This window comes from Epinephelus moara, chromosome 11, assembly GCF_006386435.1.
Source record: "Epinephelus moara isolate mb chromosome 11, YSFRI_EMoa_1.0, whole genome shotgun sequence".
Classification (NCBI taxonomy): domain Eukaryota; kingdom Metazoa; phylum Chordata; class Actinopteri; order Perciformes; family Serranidae; genus Epinephelus; species Epinephelus moara.
The window spans coordinates 20,887,421-20,911,035 of NC_065516.1; the positions used below are offsets into that span (position 1 = coordinate 20,887,421).

Here is a 23,615-nt window from a genome sequence, read left to right on the forward strand (position 1 = left end):
TCCAGCCCGACCACCTTACCATCTGTTCACAATTAATCAAGTGAAACTTCAACACGCTCACTGTAGTCCCAACCACTCACTTAGATCTTGGTGTCGAGGAATAATTCTTGGCTTGCCTGCTCATTAAAGTAAGCTGTTTACATGCTTTGTGGTTGCATTACGCAGGCTTGCTCAGGTCAGGCAGCCCGCTGTGTGGCTGCACTGGACGACAGATGGCATTACGGCCCTCGGTGGGGCGGTAAAGGGACGCCTATGGTTAGGGTCAACTGCAAAGACAGATGTAAACTTCTAACAGCACTCGCAGTGACCGCATGTATCACTCTGCCTTTCAGTGCGGAGCCTCATGTTGGTCATTTGTTTATGGAGCTGCTGTTGTTGGTTTGTGTCACGCTGTACCGTGAAACGATGCTTTGTGCTGCTGAAGTGTTTTTCTGTGTCACAATGTTTTGTATTGTAGCACTGTCTCTGTGCCTATTATGTTGTCTGTCATGTTGCAGTGGCTTTGTGCGAGGATTGGTGTGATCAGTGACAGGCCATTTATTAAGTCAGCGTTTGAGTTTTGACAGCTGTGCTGCATTCTCTGTGAGCTTGTAATGGTGTTATGGTGGACACAGAGGGATTCAAACTGCTGGTTAAAGATATACTTTAAAGGATTTTCCTTAAAAGATGTATAGACTCATACAGCAGTAATCCCTCTCAATCATCACTTATGACCCTCTAGAGATGTACTGCGGAGTACTTATCTGCAGAGATTCCACAGTCTGCCTGTATTTTCTAATTGTCTTATAGTGATGCACCTATTTATCGGCTGCACATCGGTATCGGCTGATATTCACCTTGTTGGTTGCCATTGACGTATTGGCAAATACGATTACATTCGCTGATGGCAGTGGCCGATGTTTTTCTGTGTCACAGTAATCTTGCGTAGGCTAAAAAGCAGGGCTCGAGACTCACGGTGTCCCGTTGCCTGGGGACAATAGATAACTTGTTTGGAACGAACAGAGATTCCCTGGCCCGCAACTGGGGTGAAAGGATGTGGTAAACACACTCTCAACTTGCCAGGGGCTTTATTAAAGGGTGGTGACCACGTGTCAGACCGTAAGCATCAGACATCCAAGACACATAGGGCTAAAAAAACACCGCAAATATAGCGGGGCGAAACGCCAAACGAGAGTGAATCTGAGGTTCACTTTCCCTTTCACTGGCGAGCTTGCTTACAAACAATAACCAACAACCCTGCATAGTAAACTTTTAAAGTATAATTTCTTTGCCTCAGTTTTCTTTCATTTAGTAATTTATCTTAAGTGTCATGAGTCTTTCCACAGTGTTTTAGCCGACAGGTCTGGCACAATAAAATCAAAGTACACACTTGATTCTACTTAGAGATCTCATTTCTGCTTTTATCTTGCTTGAGTTACTGCCTTTTATGCCATTTGGTGGATAAATAAAGTTCGCTTTGCGACATGGGAAATGAAAACAAATGTAAGACAAAACCCAAATCACACAAGTGTGTTTTTGTGATGTTGTGCCAAGGTTTTTTTTTTTCCTGCTGCTTAACTCGCTCTCATTCAAATTTGACAGCGACATGAACATCAGGGATGCTGTTGTTGTCGCTTGACATCAAGTTTGATGGAGCTCAAATTCAGAGCGATTGAATGCAATTTCGCTTGTGCTTTATATTTCATGAAAGTTTTGATTTTTAAGCCTTGCTCTGGATTTCATCATCGCTTCCCCGAAGTGAAGTGCATCACAGACATCAATCAAAATCAAAGTGTGATGCCACCAATTTGTCTTCCCCAGAGCTTCTCTACTGAAGATAGATTCCTGTCTGACAAACTATATTCCAAACATTGCACACATAAGGATTCAAGTCTGGTACCTGTTGATGGATGTCTTCTTTAAAAGCTCTCCCCCAGGCGGCGTTCAGAAAATGACTAATTCCTCCTTAGTCACATTTTAAGAATACATTCGAAGCACACCTTCTTAATTTGCCATTCTCAGATAGTGCCCTGAAGCATTAAATGGGATGTTGAGGGCTTGTGTGGTGAGACAGCCTGGGAACCGGCGTCCTCGGGGACTGAGGAAAGTAAGAGCACTTCCCATCCATCTCAATTCACATACTGTTGGCCTCCCCAACTCCCATCCCCAGCCACTTAACATCACCTTTGAAAAACCAAGCGCTGCAATGATTATGTTTTTTAAGAGATTGTGTTTCATGCGTATCAGGTGTCCCCGTTGTGATAGTTACCAATTAGCTCTGGCAGCCAAGTGTTGCAGTTGCACACAAAGCACCAAATCTTCTATTTGTCTCGTTAAAGGTGCAAGCGATCAGATGCCAAAATGTAATTCAATCCTGGGGGACCGCTTCATCAAAAGTGTTAACCGTTGCTTTCCTTCTCTGCTCTGCTTCAGGTTTTTCTACATCGTCTCAACCAGTATGCAGCCACCAAACTCGACAAGAACATCACAGAGGAGACTGTTAAGGTGAGGGTCAATCTGCGAGGTATGAGACTGCATAATTAAGATTTGGAAAAATATTAAGGGCAATTGACCTTCTCTGGGACACGGCACGCAGATTTTATTTTCCTACAGTAACCTGATCCATGAAAGGACCGGAAATTTCATCGGAAACTAAATAAAGTGGGTCTCTTGTTTGGGGTGCTCTTTCAGTCTAAAATAGCCAAGTTCTGAATGGAGAAAGAAGTAGTGGGAGATTCAGGAAGCAGCTGTAAATATAATCTATTTCTGGCTGGAGGATAATAAAGGATGCTCTCTCACAGTGGGAGTGTGACTGTTTCACTGAGCTTGCTTACTCTGGAAGGTAAATACACATTCAGTGGATATTTACTGCGCGTCCTGTGTTTTGGAATATGTCTATCCATGCTATGTTTTGTTTGGGAACACGCTGTACAATCTAGAGAGGGGTTTGGATAAGGTGGGTCATCACGAAGTTGGGCTGTGATGTCACCAAGCAGCTGAATGACATCCAGTCCTTTGGAGCAGAAACGCACTGATCGAATTTTACCAGATATTTTTTTTTTGTTGCTATTCTTGTTTTCGCCCCACAACACCCATAAAAAGTCGTTTCTGGTTTTCATGCTTTGGTTTTATTTCACTAGCTTCTTCCTCCATCCAGAATTGTTTTGTCCTTTAATATCACCACAAGAAGGACATAAAAGGGGGCAGAAGTCAGCACCACATGAAGGCAAAGTTTCCATACAACAGATCTTAAAAATCTGTTCCCTTTTTTCTGCCTCTCTATTGAAATATCTCTAATAATGTTTGAAATTCAGATATCAAAGACGTCTCAAGCCAAGATGCCCATTACAAAGAAACCTCATTCTTTATTGTGTGGCCTCACAAATTCCTTCGCCTAGTGCCACATGACCACAAAAAAGCAGTATATGCCAAAGTATTGATTCGGACAATCCTAGGAATACCACTGGAGGAAGAAACAGTTGGCAGATATGCTAAAACCACACGTACACACTTAAGTTAATGTGACCATCTAGTGTTTTTGTGTCCTTTTTCCTCTTTCAGGTTTTATTTTCCAACATCGAGGAGATCCTGGCTGTTCACAAAGACTTCCTGTCTATGGTGGAAGAGCTACTCCACCCTGACCCTCATGCTCACCATGAAATTGGGCGCTGCTTCTTGCACTTTGTGAGTAGCACATGTGACTTTTCTTACTTACAGTAGAGGTTAAACACTGCACAATATGTCTGTGGTTCATTTGATTTTTACTTGAAGCAAAATATGGCACTGCAATCAAACGTGGTATTCATCTAGATTTGCTAGAAAACCTGCAGGGCACAGCCATTTCAACAAGCTAGTTGGTAACGTCAAGAGAATGGTTGTTTACAAGGAGCGCTGAGTACAACACTAAAGTTTAGGCTAGTTAAGTGTTGATATAATGGAATTTGAGAGACTTGGCGAGAATAGAACCAGGGACAAAGTCAAAAAGCAGTTGCCTAAGCTTTTGAGCCAGTAAGACCAATGGTTAGACCTGTTCTCATTAAGTCGGACAACAGCGGTGGAAGTGAAAGTGAATAGCTGCCTGAACGTGACTAACGTTACAATCGGTATTAACAAACCACACAAAACACTTCTCCACTCCAAATATGTGCTCTACCACTGCCTCCATCAAGTTGTCAGGCCAACGCAAGATGCTTATAACGTTACATTTATGTTCTCATGTAGCAGCTAACATAGTTAACTTTAGCATAACCCAGCAGTCACATCCATAAGCCATCTTCTATCATGATCAACATCACTCCCACCTAGAAGCCATTTCAGATTAAGGTATTGCTTGCATCACAAAGCATTGGTAAAATAAACAAACAGCAACACTCACCATCAGCAGAACTGTCAGGGTTGAGCACCACTTGAACTTGTCCCGTCTCCCTGTGTGCATTGGATTAAATAGCTGGTAATGCCAGTACAGTTTTGCCTTCGTGCGCCCATCCTCATCTCGGTGTAAATAATAGAAGGTCATCCTTGATGTGGAGACACCACCAAGATCTTGCAAGCTATTTGGTAAAATTTTGGAAACGAAGAACTTCCTCCTTAGCGACAGAATCAAAGCAATGTCAGGCTAGTTGATGATGTTAGCTTCACCTTAGATCTTAAACCAAAATGTTTACTACTCACTGCTTTTGTAATGGCTCCTATACCAGTTTTGCATATCCGTAGAAGTAGTATCAAACTTCAGTTCTTTCGTCAAGACAGCAAGTAAGGTTTACCTGTACCGGGACACCGAAAAGTGACTTCCTGTACTTCCATGCACTACTGTACTCAAAATATCTCATATACTGGCTATAAAAAAATATGTTGTAAGAGGACAAAACAGTCATCAAACCACAAAACATCTTTCACATCATCTTTACCAAGTTTAAGTCTAGCTTAGCAGCTACCTTCTGGCTAGAAGCAGACAACAAAGAGGCAAACCATTCTCGTGATGTCACCTATTAGCTTGTTGAAAGATGGCTGTGCCCTGCAGGTGAAAACGTTATATACTGTCCTATTTTCCAGCAAAGCTAGATGAATATCAAGTTTAATTGGGAATGTCATATTATGCCTAAGGTAAAAACAAATTAACCACAGTCATATTGTTCAGCGTTTCACCTCCTCTTTGGTAAGTTGAAAGTTATGTCTCCACCTTTGACTTTCATGTCACCATCTTGTCCAAGCTCTTATAGTTCAGTTGCGTCAGTGCCAATTCTGTTTCCAATAATCCTTGGCTCACTGGAGCCTGTAATGTAAAGAATTTCTCTCCTACTTTACTATTGAAGTTCAAATACAGTTATGCCTTTGATTACTGCTGAAAATGATAAGACACACCACATGTTGTCAATTCATCTCTCTGGATTACCCATGATGAGGGAGTGCACATGTGTGATATGCTTGATACGGTTCTGATATACTGCTCACCCCTGCAATATATCACATGTCTTTGATGCAGAGCCTTGAAGCCCACTGGCATATAATAGGTTTCAAAGTCCAATAAATCTTACCATCCTTCTGTTGGGCTGAAGGCGACGGCTCTGCCAGTGGGTTGCTGATGTAGTGTGGGGCTGCTGCTCGCACAGGTGAAAGGGAGAGACAGAGGGATGACCTCATTGAGAAAATGGGATATGATTTGCAGCATAACTGAAAACTCATGACCATAATTCAGTCATGAGTGACCATGTGAGTCAGTTGAGATAAGACTTGGACAAATGTTCTTTTTCCGTCCTTTCCCTTATTTTGCAGCGTTTTTTTCCGTCTTTGTGGTGATTTGTTGATGCTCTAAAAGTTCCAAGAAAGACTTACACAATCTAACTGTACTAAAGAAACACAAATAGGTAAGTAAGCCAGCTGGACAGTGGACTGCTCAAATCAAAATCCCTCTGTGATTCAGGCCTGCAAACTGGACTCCACTCCTCCCTGTTGGACTACAGTAACATTTGTCCCTAGGGCCAAAAAATAATCTTTATGGAGGTTCATAAACTGACCTCTTAGCAAACATGACTCAACAAAGAGAGCATACTCTTCAGCTAATCATGAAGTTGTGTTTTGCAAAACGCCCCCGCTTGTTGTTATGACAGTTATGTCTCTCCACATCACCAGCTTTGTCTTCTGAGGGAGAGCAGCATGGTTGAAGACTGTGTGTACTATTTTTGCTGCTCTGTAGTGACTTTGTAGTGAGTGATTTAAAGGCTGTGTGGTCTGATCCCACTGCTGCCTCTCACAGACAATGGAGTATGAATGTCATGAGAACTGCCGCGCTGGAAAGTTGTCGGTCATATGGCTGCAAGGCAGATGACAGGATATGATTGGAGCCCCCCACATATATATATATATATGTACATTATTTATTTCATGATGGAGAGGAGTGTGGAGAAGAATGCATGCCCACCATGAATCCTATAATTCATGTGTCTGCTCTGTGGTCTGTTTTTGCCTTCTTTTACTCATTTTTCTTTATTTCTCCAGTCAGTATATCTGTCTTCTGTATCTCCCTCTCTGGCTTAATTTATTTCTTCACGCCCTCCTCTCTTTTTTCCCATTTTCTGTTAGACTCAGTTGCCCTATTTCTCTCTCCTCCTGTCTGTAATTTGTCCCTTTTACTCCCCATGCGTCCTTCTCACCTTGTCATTCTCTCTTTTGCAGAGGAGCCGTTTCCAGATTTATGATGAGTACGGCGGGAATCATGAGAAGGCCCAGAGGCTGCTGCTGGAGCTCAATAAGATCAGGAGCGTCAGGACATGTTTACTGGTGAGAAGGGGGCTGTAAAGGTGCACATAATACAATAGTGTCTCGCTGCAGAGCTCCAGGGTCAGGCCCACATCTGATGCTGGGACTCACCTCCATCGGCAGGGCCCATGGTGGAATATCACGTGTTTTTGTCAGGATTCCTTACCAATAAATAACTTTATATACTTTAAACTATAAACTAAACTTTACATGTATTGCGTATTGTATTGTTTTATGGCACCTAAAGCCAATAAAAAAAATAGCCTACAGAGCATATATTTAATACACTGTATCACGTCCCTGCTGTATAAGTAACGTGTCGCAAGATGATCTACAAGCACTTTATAAGCTGACTGATCAAATTTGGTTTCATGTTTAGGCTACGTATGATTTGTCCTGACTTCTCTTTAATCAATACAGGTGTCTTATTATAGACCATAGAGAGTAAAGTGTTACCTAAGATGCCACATAGCTACTTCCAACCTCAAAGGTAAACCATACAACCTCAGTATTTTGCTAAAAATATAACTTATAAAGTTACGTAACAAAACGTTAAGCAGCAAATAACATGTACTAACCTGATTTTGCTAATGTTAGCTAATGTTACTGTATACAACATTAGCTTAGTTAGCTAACTTTTGCAAACCCATAAAATTAGTACAAGTTACTTGCTGCTTAACGTTAACGTTACTTTACCTAACTGCATAAGTTACAGTTCTGTTGAAATATAAGACACTTTTTTGGGACGACATCACAATGATGTCATGTTATTAGCTTGAGGCAAAACACGACTCTCCACCGCAGGGCTGTAGGCTACACAGGAGTCTTAAAATGTCGTGTCATGTTGTGTTATTGGGAGACAGAATAGATATTATAATAATAAAACTTACATTTTATCACATGTCACTGCCCGTCGACAAAAATGAAGACAACTATGGTTAAATGTGATAAGACAAAAGGACTGGACGGAGGCGATCATCAAAAATGCTCACATGTGCAGCGCACACTTCATATCAGGTTAGAGAAAAAGTAGTTATTGTTGTAGGGATGAATAACGTTATATGTATTTTAGGGCTATCATGTCCACATAGTTAGAAATTAGGGAGGTATTAAGAGGAATGTTGGATTTCTCTGTAACGCTAACTTTTTAACGCGTTAGCTAACGTTAGCTTCTTTAGCAAAACAAACTGCAGGAACCCATTCAAGTATCGTCCTCCTTTGTAAGATTGGCATAGTAATCAACCACAAAGCTTCTTGTGACATCATCCATCCACTGAGTGAGAGCATACAGGTCGGCCAGTCTGGTCCCGTTGGTCAGTGTTTACTTTTTCAAGTAACACTTCATTACATCCGTAAATCCAGTCTGACGCTCTACATCAAAATTAGATCCCTGTTGGTTGAAGAAACAGAGCGTTATATCTCTATGTAGCTTAACAAACAGTTGAGTTCATCACACTTCGTCTCCCCTGTCAGAGTGTGCTTTGCCACCTCAAGAGTGTGGTGCTCTGGATAACTGGACGGTACATTCCGACAGCGCTCTGAATTTATGACCGGTCCAGTTTGTACCAGAGTGCGCTCCGACACTCGGCATGAGTATTTCTGAATGCACCACTTGCCACTTCCTCCACTGTCTAAAACAATTTAACAGAACTTGCTAGCTAGCACTAACTAATGTTGGTGGAGTATTGTTTTGCCTCAAGCTAAGCCCCGCCCACCAAAAAACATCATACTAATTACTAACAGTAAAAGGGTCTATAGATGGAGGTGGTGTTGCTTATTGAAACCAGTTATTGCAGGCTATCCTGATGGTCGTCTCTGGTGTACACTTCCTTCTCCAAGCTTGGAACTGAAGGGTCCGATGAAAAGGCGGGCCTGAGCCTGCATCTCTGCAGCTAGACCCTTCTCACATAATGAAACATACATACAGCCAAGTGAAGTCTCAGAGGATCAGTGCTCACGTCCAAATCAGAGAAACTGTTAATGTTTAATGTTTAATCCACACTAACACACAGAGAGTGCACACAAATACACAAGTTTGACTTCTGAAAATAATGCTGAGCTCGTAGGGCCAATGTTCAAGTCCAAGTGGGGTCAATCGTGTTTAAAACTGGACTTGAGAACTGCTCACATATGAAGACACATCGTCTCAGTCTTGTAGACATGCAAACACGCAGTCACCCACACATGGCAGTGTAAAACCCTGTACTTAATGTTCCAGTGTGTCTGACAGCTGATGTGACTCGGCCCCTTGTGTGGGCGTACTCCCTCTTCCTGTCCCGACACTCTGAGAGAATTTCACTTCCACAGGGGAGCATCATGTTGCTAGAACAAAAGATGACTACATCCCCACTGCTGGCTCACTAAACTGTGTGTGTGTGTGTGTGTGTGTGTGTGTGTGTGTGTGTGTGTGTGTGCAATTTAAGAGGTCAATTTAAATGCCCTTTTTCTTTTCCATTGCCTCTCAAAGCTCTTCTCTTGATGCTGTTTACAGTCTCTTGTCCCTCTGTTGATACTTTTCACTCTTTACTCATAGGCTTTGACAGTTTGTAATGTGAGTCCGTCTCACTCCCTACTCCTTTGCTTCGGTGCGGCACACACTTGTATCACTACACACTGTCACCCCTTGTGTTTTAAGACTTCCATAAAAACGGAGCACTTTGAAATCGAGATCTACAGCAGAGTTGCACTCCCAGTAGAGCCAGAGTATGACCACAGACTTGGGTGTATTGATTGGCCGGCTCTCTGGTAAAGCATATGACCTTTTCGAAAGACTGTAATTCATGGAGTGAGAAATTCAACACACACACATGCACATAATATACACTCCATCAGAGAAGAGTAGCTGCAAGAGCTCTACGTCTTATTTACTATTCGTGTGTGCCTTTAATCTACGAGGCCAGAGGAGGCAAAGATATTAATTGACTTTGATTTAATGGGGTCTTTACAGCCTTGACCTTTTTGTGACCCAGCCTTCCATCAGGGCTATATGGGTCTCATGTTACCCTCCAGCCTACACTTAGCTTTGGGCTAATATACCTCAGGTCACTTTCTCTGCCTTGCAAGGACCAGGGTGGGGATATCCGCTAACCTCCACTAAACCTTTGGCCTGCTGGCTGCTGTTAAACCTGTTTTATTGTTTACACCGTAAACCAGCACCTCACTGATATTTCAGGTGAGGTTAGAATAATTATTAGCGGTTGACCTCATAACATGTCACCTACCACATGTAGGTACAGGTCACTTTGATTGACTAAGGGCAAGGTTTGTCTCTTAGTTCATGATAAATCTGAATTTAGGGATGACGATTTTGGTCTGTTGGCCATTTTGGTCCAGACTTAATATTTCAACAACTATTAGATGGATTGCAATGAAATCATGTGATTGTATTGTGTACATCTAAGAAGCCGCCGCGCCATGCGCTGTCAACGTCAGCCCGATGAAGAACAGTTGTGCTCGAAATGGTGTGTAGGTGTATTTAATAAGTGGACGTTGGAGCCCCGCAGTGTGTGAGCTATTTGCTTGTTTCACAAACTCATTTTTTTCCCAATAGTTCGGTTTATGACCAAGTACCTCCGAAATCGGTGACATACCCATCAGCCTCAGCTGCATATGGTGCTAATTAGCAAAGGTTAGCATTGCAAACATGCGAAACTAGCATGGTAACAGTGGTAAACATTGATGAAAACACTGATGTGAAAACTTCATGACATCAGCTAATTTTGAATAAACATGATGACCTCTCTGCTTACACCATCCTCAAACAAAAACCAACTGTGAAATACAGCTAATACTGCTGATAAACCCGTTCTGATATATGTTGCCAGAGACCTTTATTCTAACACCACTCTGGCAACTTTGACATTTATTTCACCATGTCTAAAATCAAAACCAAATGGACCTCAGCTTTTATCTAACAGTTTGGTTTTCTTTACAATGAGCATTACACAGGGTTAGCCTTGTTAAACCTCCTCTCCTCTCCTCTCCTCTCCTCTCCTCTCCTCTCCTCTCCTCTCCTCTAGAATTGCATGTTGCTTGGAGGCAGACAAAACACAGAGGTCCCACTGGAGGGTTACCTGGTAGCTCCTATTCAGAGGATCTGCAAGTACCCATTGCTGCTCAAAGTGAGTATGGTCCTGTGAATGCTAACCATGTATTATGGAGATACCACACCCTTGTGCCACCTCTGTAGGGCACCTTCTACCCCTCTTTTCATCCACCACCACCTAGTCATTAGTTAGGGCTGTCCTGTCCTATTCACATCAACCTCTCCCTCGCTAATGAAACACTGGTCTCATATTCTGACACGTCTCTGCTCTAGTTCCCCAGTGCAACCACATCGTAGGAATAACACAGGACCTATCATCACCTCCTCTGCCCAGCTGTGCATTCAGACGCTTTGACTGGGCTCATTCATACATGCATTCTCAGTTGTTAGTTTTGAAATTTCCTTTTCCCAAGTTAAACGTGAGGGAAATTAAATACACTTTCAAAGGCTTGTTTTAGTGAGTGATCCGAGCTGTCCCATCTCGTTTGTCTTGTTATGATCTATTAATTCACCCAGGCGTTCTCTAAACAGCCGCTAGCACGGGCACAGAGATGTAATAATAATAAGGGGGTAATCTGATGCTCCGCCATTTGAAGTCTTTCAGCTGCCGGGGCCTCCTTCTCTGAAATGACACAGATAGCCATCACTGGCTGTAGATATATCCAGAACAGAGTAAATCAGCCCTATAGCGGCTGACATGCTGAAAGGCAGTGTTTAGACTATAGACGCAGAGATCACCATCACTTTTGCTAGACCGTGGCATGCAGTAGCTTCTAACCACTAAACTCAGGAACCACTGAAGGGTAAGTAAATGTGAAGTGGATAAGAAATTGAACGTGTATTTCTGTCTTGCTTTTCATGATGTGCAAATTATGATTCAGAGTTGGATTCGCCACAAATTTGATTTGAGAGTAGTTTGGGTGCATTAATGGGAATGTGTGTCTTTATTATCACATAACTCTTTTTTCTCCTTGTGTGACTTTGTGTGGTCTGTGTGCAGGAGCTGCTGAAAAGGACCCCGAAGAAACACAACGACTACGTCCTGGTGCAGGAGTCTCTGCAGGTGATGAAGGCTGTTTGCTCCAGCATCAACGAAGCCAAGAGACAGATGGAGAAGTTGGAGATTTTGGAGGAATGGCAGTCCCATATCGAGGGCTGGGAGGTGGGCCTCAGCTGAACTTTGTAAACTGTGTTGAATGATTTAATCTCACCCAGTAAATTCAATTTAAATGGCTGTACTGACTTGTTGCTCTGTTGTCAGACTTGGCATGTTTTTTGATTTTTATTATTTTTTAAAAGACAGCTAAGCTTTCCTCCCGTCAAAGCTCAAAGTCATGACATATTTAAAGCCACTTAGCCCTATGCCAGCAATTCATCAAGAAGTGGCGTGACTTTTGTCAGGTTTTTAAGCTTTCTTGTACTCTCTGAGAACAATGGCTTGTATTCACAATGGTCAAATTCTTTCCGCCTGGATGAGCCTGTAGTTAAAGCCGTCACGCTTTAGGGTGACTGATCTAATCATCGTCAGGTGGACCACACTTCTTGGTCTGGAGGGTTGCCCTTTAGATTAGTTTTCCTCCTGAGCTCTGGGATGCCTTAATAAGGGGTCAGTAGGCCTAGTGGTTGTTGGAAAGAGAAAACAGTGGTGGTAATTGTAATTCAAGAGGCTGGGATGCTTATGTAATTGACCTGGCTTCATACAAAGAAGGCCTTAAGACTTCCTGGACACATGCAGACAGAAAGACTCTGCCGGTGTTGATACAGCTTCTGACTGACGGTGCAGGCAGTAACTGATTTCTGGTAAAAACACAGACTTTTAACTCAGACAAGATACAATAGAGCATGATTAGACTTCCTTAGGCTTTAAGTATTTGCTTTAGTACTTTGCTTTATACTAAAATATACTCTAGAAACATGAATAGTTGGTCAATATTTATGACCAAAAAAAAATCCATGCTGAATCTATTAAGGTAGCTCTATTCAACATTCAGAGCCTATCTGTGATTCAGACTCTGATTCAGTTTGTCTGAACACTGTTCTCAACATGGAGGTAGCTGAGCCAGTGGCTAGCTGCTAACGGTGTTAACAGCCTGGTCAGTGCCAACAACAGCAACAGTGCTGACCGAGTCGATGGTGTTTACCGAAGGATGGGTGGATGTTTTCTTGGTGACACTGTCCAGATATCAGTGGTAAACATCGTATGAGCCCATGGCAGAGCGAAGGCAATTGTCTAGCCAATGGGAGTCATACAAAGGACTCGCAGCACTAACATGCATGCGTGACAGGAAGGGTTGGGGACCAAACTCGTTACCTTTAAGGGTACCGACCAAATTACATTGGTACTACCATGTCCCAATTCATTTGAATTGGGACATGAACAATTGGTGCCAAATTTGGGTACCTAAGAGTGTACCTGGGTGAGAACACTGGCTTCAGACAGGAGGCAGAAGCACCTCAGCGCCCTGAAGCCAGCAATCTGTATGTGAAACTCCGTGGCAAGCTTGGGGGCGCTTTGTTGCGGAGACAAGGGAGATATGCAGAAGTGCCAGATTCAGAAAGGAAGCCAAGGTCCGTGAAATGACCTGAAGCTATTAAGACAGAGCTCCTTGGCTGGCTTCCCAACTTCAGTCTATAGTCCCAGTTTAAGTCTGTAGTCCCAGCTTCAATCAATATAGTTTCTGTAGCCTCTGCAGCCCAGTATTACTGCTGTTTGGGATTGTGTTTTTTTTAATTACGTACTTATCTACATATTTGTCAGTTGTGTCTAAACAGAGAGCATGAGAGACAAGCAGTACACACACACACAAGCAGACAGACAGACAGACAGAGACTTAGCTCTTTGTGTGATTGGAAAAGAGCAGAGGAGAAGAATTGCTTGTTGACGCAGCTTGTTCAAAAATTGCATTGTTATTACAGAAAGAGTTAAGTACAAAAAAAATCAGTACTGTTGGGTACCCACACCAAATTCGAGGTTAAAAAGTAAACAGTACCCAACCCTAGTGTCTGGACTGTCTACCACAACAACTAACGGAGAAGCTCGGATAACAACACTCACATTGGGAATGTCACTTCATTCGTTGCTCAGGACACCGTTACTCCATTATATCTTCTCAAAAAGTTGTTTGCTGCTTTATAAATGTTGTGGATGTCATATACGAAACCTTCAATGTGTATGCAGACCAAAAAAATCCCAGGCTTGTAATGGATTTAGACAATTAGAAGTACACAGTATAAATTCTGTTGCACACTTATAGGAGGATAAAAACAAGAAGTCTCAAAATAATCACTACGAGATGTACACACACACACACACACACAGAAGGAGAAGAATAGTTAAAACTCTAAGAATAGTGTGATCAGAGTGAGTTTTATTGTTGGGTGCGGTGACATATCTTGCTCTCGACACACTCCTGGCTGTAGCTACTCTGCGGTTTCCCCTCAGCACTTTTTATTAATCGTAAACATTAGCTCATTCTGGAGCGGGACCCTCTGACTTCTGCACGCCAGGCTAAATGAGATGGAACTGAGAAGAAGAGAGAGGGTGAAATAGAAAGAAGAGGAAAAAAGGAGAGGGAGCTGAGTGATGTTTGTATCTTGCATTTCTGTGTGGGTGTCTGAGGAATGATGGAGGGATGAGGAGTGATTGTGAGAGCCTCTGTTTTTCCATCGCTGCTCCTCCGCCCGGGCTGATTGCTTGTTAGCGCTGACCTGCTCCACAGCTGGCCGCCCTCGGGGCATCCTGGCAGGTTCACCTCGCGTGGGAGAGACAGGGCGATGGCCTGCAGTGGTCACCATGGTGACGACTGCCAGCATTCGTCAGGGCAGTGATTGCCAGTTGGTTTGTGTTGCAAGTGTCTGTGTTTTGTCACTGTTTACCATAGAAATACGTTTATTTTAGAGCAGCGGGTAGTAGTTTCCAGTAGTGTTTTCACTTCACATTCTGTTCTCTTGTTTAAGTTTAATTAGCGCTCTTAAAATCTACTCGAGTTGTCGAGTTTGCTTGATTTGGCTTCTTTAGTTTTAAGAATTTCATTTAAATTGTCTCATCTCCCCAGCTAATTGACAAATACCACATCTGAGTTCAACACAAACTTTTCCACCATAGTTTTTCCTTAATTAATGACATATCCTGCTTTGCTGCTCCTAATTTTTATCCATTTCTACAGTTGTTATGTCTGGCTGTTGTCTGGTTATAAAAATAGAAGGTTGAAATTTAGATGAAACAGATGACTGAGGGTTTAAAGTGTTGCTTAAGTTTCTGAATGCACCCTCTGTGGAGCTTGAGCTTGGAACAAGATGAATGTGAAGAGTGATAGAAAAATGCTGCAGAGAAAAAGAGAGGCTGCACCAAAAGAAGTAAATTGGCAGGGGGTTCTGTCAAAGGCGCATGAAACACAAAGGGGAAGTGTCGGTTCTTCCATTAAGGAAATGCAGCTCTATAGTCTCAGCCAGTGTGTGTGAGTTGCTGTTACCCCCTTCAAGTGACCAAGACAAGTTGGCCTTTCCGTGTCTGGTGTGCACACATTCACTGGCTGCAAATTAGTTTAACATCTGGTCATGAGCTGGGGAGTTAAAAGGCCCCTGAAAGAGCGGGAGACTAAAAAAAAACAAGCATGGAGGAAGGAATGAAAGAGATAGAGGAATAGTGTGGGGAATCAAGGGGAGGGGAAGCGAGTGAGAGATGATTGGCAGAAGGGAAGGGAGGAGAATTAAAAGGGCGAGGAGAGAAAGAAGGAAAAAGCGGGATAGGTTTTGGCCCGCTGATGTCTCCAGCAGGAGGAAATGCTTAGCACATTTTCCGGCTCCGTGCGCGTAGGAGTTATTTTTAGCTCTGAAGGGCCGATCAAACGTAGTACATAAATTCCCAGAGCAGGCAAGGTAAGGGGAAAAGACAGCACACTTTATCACTTGCAGCAGGAACCCCAACCAATATGGTGACCAGGCGTGACAATGCAACACATAGTTTGTCCGGACGGGATGTTATTCTATAGAGGCTATTAGCGGCTATGCATTTTCAAGTCCCTCAGCAATCTGCTCTGAGGAAGCAGGGAGTGTTTTCATAGACTCCAGAGAGAGGGAACAGGAAAGGCTGGGCTTTGTGATCCCTCCTCCTCTTCAGACACTATGTGTGTACATTAAATGGCAAAGAAATAATCTGTAGAAACTTTGTCTGTCAGATAAAAATTAAATTAGAATATCTGAGTTTGAATACCTCCTTCCCCGCATTCCTGTGTGTAAATCTATGCCATAGCATTTGTTTCACTCTGCATTTTTCCTCTCTGTTTGACCTTTTCCCCACATGTCCGCTTGCAGGGCTCCAATATCACAGACACATGCACGGAGATGCTCATGCACGGCGTCCTCTTGAAGATTTCGGCTGGAAACATACAAGAGAGGATTTTCTTCCTGTTTGACAAGCTGCTGGTCTACTGCAAGAAGAAAAACAGGTGGCTTGACCCGCTTGTGTTCATTACGCTACAGACAAAATCCACAAAGCAGGAGATGAATTTAAATTCTCATTACAGTGTGTGTTTTTCAAGAGACAGAATAAAAATATTGTTTATGCTAATTTCAAAATTTCCCTCTGTCTCTGTGCGCCTACAGAACATTTAGAGCATGGACTTTATAAATAATTCACCGCGCAAGTTCCTTTACTTGTTTAAGGGAAAGGGAGCAGTGCACTGTGGGAAGCATTTTAGCTTTTTGTGAGGGGAGTTGAAAGAAGTCATGCAGTGGAGGCGCCACATGAGAGAAAGATATATATTTTTTTATCTTGGTAATACAGTAACGGGGGTTGTTAACCACCATCTGTGGACACATGTTCGTAAACACACCAAATACTATGACATTTGTCATGATTGACGCAAGTTGAATCAGGAAACTCTTGCTGATTGTCGACCATTGTCGTGTTTCTGCCAGATCTGCTCACGCTGAGCTACTGATGCAGCTGCTAACAATGCTGCTGCGTCCATTGTGCGCGTTTCTGGCAGGTTTTGTTTATCCACCACCAACCAAGCTGCCACCTGCTTCGATTTGCTTTTACTCTACGTGCTGTATACAGTGTAGTGTCTGCAGGTAGTATCCATTCATGACTAAAGAAATAAAACCAAGACAGAAAATAAAGTGTATCGCTCTGACCTTAATTCGAGTAACTTGTCTAAATTGGATGCTTTCCTCACTTAACATGGTTAATACACATGGACAAACATCAGATGATTATAATTAGTCTTTTATAGAATCCCAAATGGACTGTGAGTGATACTAATTACACAGAAAGTAATAACATGATTAAACTTTATGGGCTAATATTTGTGGTTGCTTTTCTCTCTCCAAGGCGTTTAAAAAACAGCAAGACGGCCACGGAGGCTCCTCGCTACCTGTTCAGAGGGAGAATCAACACAGAGGTGATGGAGGTGGAAAATGTGGATGATGGCACGGGTGAGTGGACGAGTAGATTTTCTCTTTGTGCTCACACTCTCTCTCAGAAGCTCATTTTTTATGTCAGCAGCACTCCTGGCAGCAGCAGTTTGAAAATATGCCGTAACCCACACAGGAACGTTGACAACCTGCGATTTTATACTGGAAAAATACGATTTACCTATAAACATTTTTTTAGACATCTATAGTTACTTATTCTTGGGACTGTGCTGCTGCTGGTACTTGGTGAACTCGAGCGCTTGTGTCTCTTGGCCTCACATAGCCACTGATTATCATTTGTATTTGTAGAAGCCATCATTTCCTCTCCAGCAGACCTAGATGGGCCGTAATATTGGGTGTTTTTGGTGAGAGATGGATGGGTTTGGGTCTGGAGAGGGAGGATAAACACGTGAGGCCAGCGGCGGTGCAGTAACTCCTGGGTGTTCTGCACCACAGGCGGGAGATCTCAATCTGAAATCCAGGGCGACAGGAGTATTTTAGCTTGGATTCCTACGTAATAATAAGCGCCGCAACTTTTTTTCCCAGGCGCACACTTGCTGCCTGAGGTTGAAAAACGCCCTCAAGGCATGCCATATAAAGGACACCACACTGTAGATGCTTTTAGACCTGATTGTAATTGATGATTGTAATGGTTTGCTTTTTGTTACACCCTTGGAGGGAGAAAATCAGAGGTCAGGTGGTGAAGCATTTCAAATGTTCTCTAAAAGATGGAAGAACATGAGGAAGATTCAGCTTATGGTCAAGAGTTCAATTTCTTTTGTTCTGTTTTTTTATTTTTATTGTTTTTTTGCATACCTTATGGTTATATTTGTGTGTTAGGTTAGAGCTAAACGCTATGGTAAATTAGCAAGCTGCTTATTTTTTTAGACCAGTATTGCTAATGCAATTCAGTATACGATTCTTTGCTTATCTTCTGTATTATTTAATCATCCTAATGTATGACCAACACAACACTGTATACGGTCACAATATGAACTACTCTGTCATGTAAGCCAGGCCTGCAAGTTATGATAAAATGAGATTAATTGTCATGAATAGGGCTGTACCCGACTGAATCATTATCAGTCAAATCAGATTTGGCTGTTTAAAACGAATATTTGACTATTCGCTCCTTTTACTTTACATACAGAGTTTGAGAGTTTGACCAGGGTTCATCAGGATATTCAGGGTGACAGTAGTGATATAGTAAACCAGCCAAGTTAGCCCTTTGAGCTAATGTGTGCTAACTATGATAACGATGCATCGGAACTGTACGACAACCTTTTTTACTGACACTAGATGTCAAAGAAAAGTTGCTGTAAGCTGTAAATTCACCACTTCTAAGCAGAGGGTGGAAGATAAAGTTTTCGGGCGGCTGTAGCTAAGGAGGGAAGCTTGTCCACTAAGCAAAAATTGGCTGTTTGATCCCCGGCTCCTCCAGTCCACACATCGAAGTATCCTTTGGTAAGGTACCGAACCCCCAACTGCTCCCAGTGGCTGTACCATCGGTGTGTAAGTGCCTTAAAGCTGAGTAGCAGGGTGCGTCGGTGGCTTAGTGGTAGAGCAGGTGCCCCATGTACAAGGCTGTTGCAGCTGTGGCCCGGGTTCGACTCCAGCCTGTGGCCCTTTGCTGCATGTCCTACCCCCCCCCCCCCCCCCTTCATGCTTAAGCTGTCCTATCAATTAAAGGCTAAAACGTCCAAAAAATTATCTTAAAAAAAAAAAAAGCTGGGTAGCAGGTGACACCTTGTATGGCAGCCTCGGCCACCAGTGTGTGAATGTAGTGTTAAATCACTTTGAGTGTTAAAAACGAACTATACAAGTGCAGGTCCATTTACCACTCCATCTCTCAGAACCTGACTGGGTAAAGCCTCTCTTCCTCTTGGCAGCTACCTCCGTCTCACTCAGACTCACCCTGGGTCTGGGTCTGGGTCTGGGTCTGGGTCTGGGTCTGGGTCCGCGGCTGCCTGTACTGGAGAGCAGCGTGAAAGCGAGGAGTGCTCACTCTACGGTAAAGCTGGGGACCAGAAGTACACTGCACACTGGCTGACCAAAAAACAAACCCAAAAACAAGCACAGAAAACAACCGCTCAACTTGAAAACTTTCATTTAAATGAGGCGTCTCTGACTGATGATTCAAATCTTGTAACTTCCAGTTATGCAAGCATGTAATCTAATCATCATGACTTTGATAGTCTGAAAAAAGAACAACAAAGCCCTGCAAAACAACAGGCTCGGGTGAACATTTACGTAAATAAAACAAATATGAATGATCTAACTGATCTCCAGTCAGTTACCGAAACAAATCACCCAAACTAAAGTGCACACTGACTGATGCTCGACTCGCCTCGCTGTTCAGCCTCCAGACAGTGGTCAGGAAGCACATGGCCTCTCTGTTCCAACACCTGTTTTTCTCTCTGTGCATCCATTTTAACTCTCTTTCTTGCTTGAACACACACTTGCTACAGCAAACAATATAATATATAAACATGATTATTGTACGTACACCTGGCCTTGGCTGTTTTCACAAGGGATTACTGTGAGCATGGTATTTGACAAGTTGTTTTCTTCATCTACTCTTATTTGCTTAAGTCACGTGTACGCTGGGGGGGCCAGGTGTTTCCGACCTGCTTGTTTGTTGCCTTTAATTGCAGCTTTTGCAATTTAAAAATGACTTCCTATTACACTGCAATGTCACTTTGAATTCGATTAATCGTTCTGCCCGAGCCAAGGTGGTGAATCACAAGCAGCCATTTACTCTGTGCGAGTATTCTGAACACTCAGTAGTAAATAATGCTGATGGATGGTTCTTCTTCTGCATGTGTGTCCCCTCGTTTATCTCATTGAAGGAGAAGAGCGATAATCAATGATGCTTTCAATAGAGAGGCTATGAGGGCCGACACTACAGCTGGGAAAAATTAGTCCAAGGCAAGAGTTTGCACTGAGATAGAGGACTTTATTTTCAATAGTTTCATGATGGATGTTGTTTCTTGAAAATAGACCACACGCTACTGTATAAGAAAGCCTTAATTTATCAGATAATGTGTTGTCTGTTCTGCTCTATTTGCACTTTCCCATATGAGTTCCAGTGTTGCTAACACCATGTTACTTTGCTTCGTTTTGTCTGGAGCAAATCATTGGAGCTGTGCTTCACTATGTTATTGCTGTGTTTAATGCGGGTAACACTCTTTCACTGTGAACCCGACTTCCCAACAGCTCCGTTTACAGTGTCATGATCAGTACGACCACTGATTGATGGCCCTCCCCTTCAAACTTCTCTGAGCTTAAACGAGTAAGAAAAAAAAAGTGGATGCGTGTCGTTCCACCCCTCACGAGGAGAAGACTTTATAAAACTAGAGAAGTCAACCTCCGTGTCTGTGTTACAGCTGACTACCACAGCAGCGGGAACATAGTAAACAACGGCTGGAAGATCCACAACACAGCCAAGAACAAGTGGTTCGTCTGCATGGCCAAGACGCCGGAGGAGAAGCAGGAGTGGCTGGAGGCCATCATGAAAGAGCGGGAGCGGAGGAAAAGTAAGAAGGCGCTTCAGTGTATCAGTGTCAGGGTGGGGGTCGGTCAGTTAGGGAAGCTCATTTCACATATTTTTTATTTCTCTACATCTGTGTTGAATCAGATAGCTGAAAATATATGCTGCGTTTGGGAAAATCAATACAGAATGATTTAACCTGAATAGTAAAAAGAGGGCGTAAATCCCAGCTCTGATGAGCTGTTGAATCTGTATGAAAGAAAAAGTGAGCAATGTGGTGATACTGTGTGTCTTGTGTTGGAACAGATTAGCAGGTTGTCACTCCTACAGTGACGGAAACACATATTTTCAGTTTCTACTTCCCGCATTTTGAGATTGTGTACATGATAAACTCCTCGTAGTGTCAGTGATTAACTTTGCCTCAGACTATAAGCACAGACTCTGAAAGACACTGCTAATTATCTTGTGAAATTAGGAGACATTAACCTTCTCCAGCTAGTAATTGATGTCACGTCTAGTCAAGACGCAGAGTGCAAAGATTATTAATGCCACGATATTGACAGGCTTTTTTTTTTTTTTTTTTTTTGCATCCTCCCTCCCTTCCTTCCTCCCTCCCTCCCTCCTCTGCTGCATAGGTCTGAGGCTCGGCATGGAGCAGGATACGTGGGTGATGGTGTCAGAGAAGGGAGAGAAGCTCTACCACCTCATGACCAAGTGTAACCTCATTAAGGACCGTAAACGCAAGCTCACCACCTTCCCCAAGTGCTTCCTGGGAAGGTAAGATTCTCGCCGCTAACCTCGACACTTTGGTTTGTCCGGTGGGGAAGCTGCTGAGCGCTCAGCCCTCGTGGTTTCCTCTGTGTCACATCAGTGTGAGCTCTGTAACTGTGAGGGAGTGAGTGTCGGAGTGGATGACTGTGTCGTGACATGAACCAGAATAAATAATTCTGTGTATTCTCAGATGTGTACGTCTTTATATATGATGACAAGAGGGCAGCGAGGCCTTGTACAGTGTTAAGTGAACCTCTGGCATATGGCTGTATCTTCAGAGCGGATTACACAGGACACTTTTGTAACACAGATCAGTTTCCCCATCCCTGCTTTCATTTTTTAAATTGGCAAGGGTTTCTAAAGACAGCAGCTGGGAAGAAGAAAGCATCGGTGCCTTTTTGTTCAGGAGTGTGTTATGTATATCTGCAGCCTCAGTCATGGGAAAATCAAATCCAGCCAGATTTAGCCCATGAATCTTATTTAAGGATTATTGGTGTGGTGTCTGGGGACGGATCGGCCATTGAATGGCAGTCGTAAATCACAGGGAGATATCCCTGTGCGGCTCAGCTGACTGCCCGCTTTCTCTCTCGCCCATGTTAGACTACAATAAGCTCTCTGCTGAGGAATCCATGAGGTAACTGCAGTAGAGGGCCCATTATGCCAGAGGGCAGCTGTGTGTGTGTGTGTGTGTGTGTGTGTGTGTGTGTGTGTGTGTGTGTGTGTGTGTGTGTGTCTGTGTGTCTGTGTGTCTGTGTGTGTCTGTGTGTGTCTGTGTCCAGCCCTGTCGCCTAGAAATAACAATTGTATACAAGTAATCTGAAAAAGTAAATGCATTTTTTAAGAGAAACGTAGTGCCAGGGTTTTTTTTATTATTACATTTTTATTAACATATAACCAAAATCAGGATTTTTATTCCTAACTTTAACTAAAGGGCTTTTTTTTTTGCCTAAACCTAATGCCCTATTCACACAACCAGCAACAAAGCAATAGCGTGATTAGTGACATTATCGCCCAGTCGCCATTGAAGTGTTGCTTAACGTAGTTATATTGTCACAGGCCTGTGTGTCTGCTACTTGCAACAAAGCATTTCGACTGAACACCATCTAAAGTTGGTCAAATTTATATCTATGTGTTTCATTAATGTCTGAGTCCCATTTAAACATCACATTTTGCCATCCCATTGCAAATCACGTCAACACGTCATTGGAGCGCAGAAAAAAGTTGAGGCCAGATGAGCTTTGATTTGTACTGCATCACGCCCGTCACTTAGACAATTGTTGGGCGGCAGATTGTAGCTTTTTACCAACTTCCATTGAAAATGACTGTAAGCCTGTTGCTGTCTCGCTTGTAGTGTGAACAGAGTGTATGGGTGCTTTCACACCTGCCCTGTTTGGTTCGGTTCAATTGAACTCAAGTTCATTTGCCTCCTAGGAGCGGTTGGTTTGGGCAGGTGTGAACACAGCAATCGCACTCAGGTGCGCACCAAAACAACCGGGCCGAGACCTTCTTGAAGAGGTGGTCTATGTCTGGTTACAAACGAACTCTGGTGCAGTTTATTTGTGGTGAGAATGTGTTCCGACCTCGATCCGAACCAACTGCANAAAACAACCGGACCGAGACCTTCTTGAAGAGGTGGTCTCGGTCTGGTTACAAACGAACTCTGGTGCAGTTTATTTGTGGTGAGAATGTGTTCTGACCACGATCCGAACCAACTGAAGTCACATGACACATTGTTTGGGTTAAACATGAGCATGTTACAGTCCTGGAGGATTATTAATGTGCACCTCCTCCTGTACTGCCTTAATATGCACATTCAGCACATCCAATGCATCAAAACATTGTTTTCTAGTTGGAGCCGCGCCTCGTTTTCAAACTGTATGGTTTGACTAAAATGAACAATGACAGCAATATAGTCCACGATGAGCAGCGCTAAAATCAACCTGCGTAGTTGTCCCTCCATTGTGACATTAGAAAGTGTCACATTTATCCTGCAAGTGTACTCTTCTTCAACATTTTGTTAACTTCCTGGAAATTTTCCCACATGGAAATTCTGACCAATCAAGAGTAGCTTTCTCGTGCAAGGCATTTGATCTGGTCCACCTGTAAATGCTGCCGTGAGAACACGAACCAACTCTAGGCAATTATACAACTTTGTAA

The 23,615-nt window shown here is 43.0% G+C and overlaps 1 protein-coding gene across 1 annotated transcript in view; it reads left to right on the forward strand.

The window, feature by feature from the left end:
- Nucleotides 1-2,026: 2,026 nt before the first annotated feature.
- Nucleotides 2,027-23,615, forward strand: part of LOC126398161 (phosphatidylinositol 3,4,5-trisphosphate-dependent Rac exchanger 2 protein-like) — a 105,458-nt gene continuing 83,869 nt past the window's right edge. The window contains exons 1-10 of the mRNA XM_050057382.1: nucleotides 2,027-2,086; nucleotides 2,413-2,484; nucleotides 3,541-3,663; nucleotides 6,652-6,756; nucleotides 10,755-10,856; nucleotides 11,781-11,942; nucleotides 16,094-16,227; nucleotides 17,115-17,218; nucleotides 20,584-20,733; nucleotides 21,323-21,464. Of these exons, the coding sequence (XP_049913339.1) occupies nucleotides 2,027-2,086; nucleotides 2,413-2,484; nucleotides 3,541-3,663; nucleotides 6,652-6,756; nucleotides 10,755-10,856; nucleotides 11,781-11,942; nucleotides 16,094-16,227; nucleotides 17,115-17,218; nucleotides 20,584-20,733; nucleotides 21,323-21,464 (1,154 nt within the window). The remainder of the gene's footprint in view (nucleotides 2,087-2,412; nucleotides 2,485-3,540; nucleotides 3,664-6,651; nucleotides 6,757-10,754; nucleotides 10,857-11,780; nucleotides 11,943-16,093; nucleotides 16,228-17,114; nucleotides 17,219-20,583; nucleotides 20,734-21,322; nucleotides 21,465-23,615) is intronic.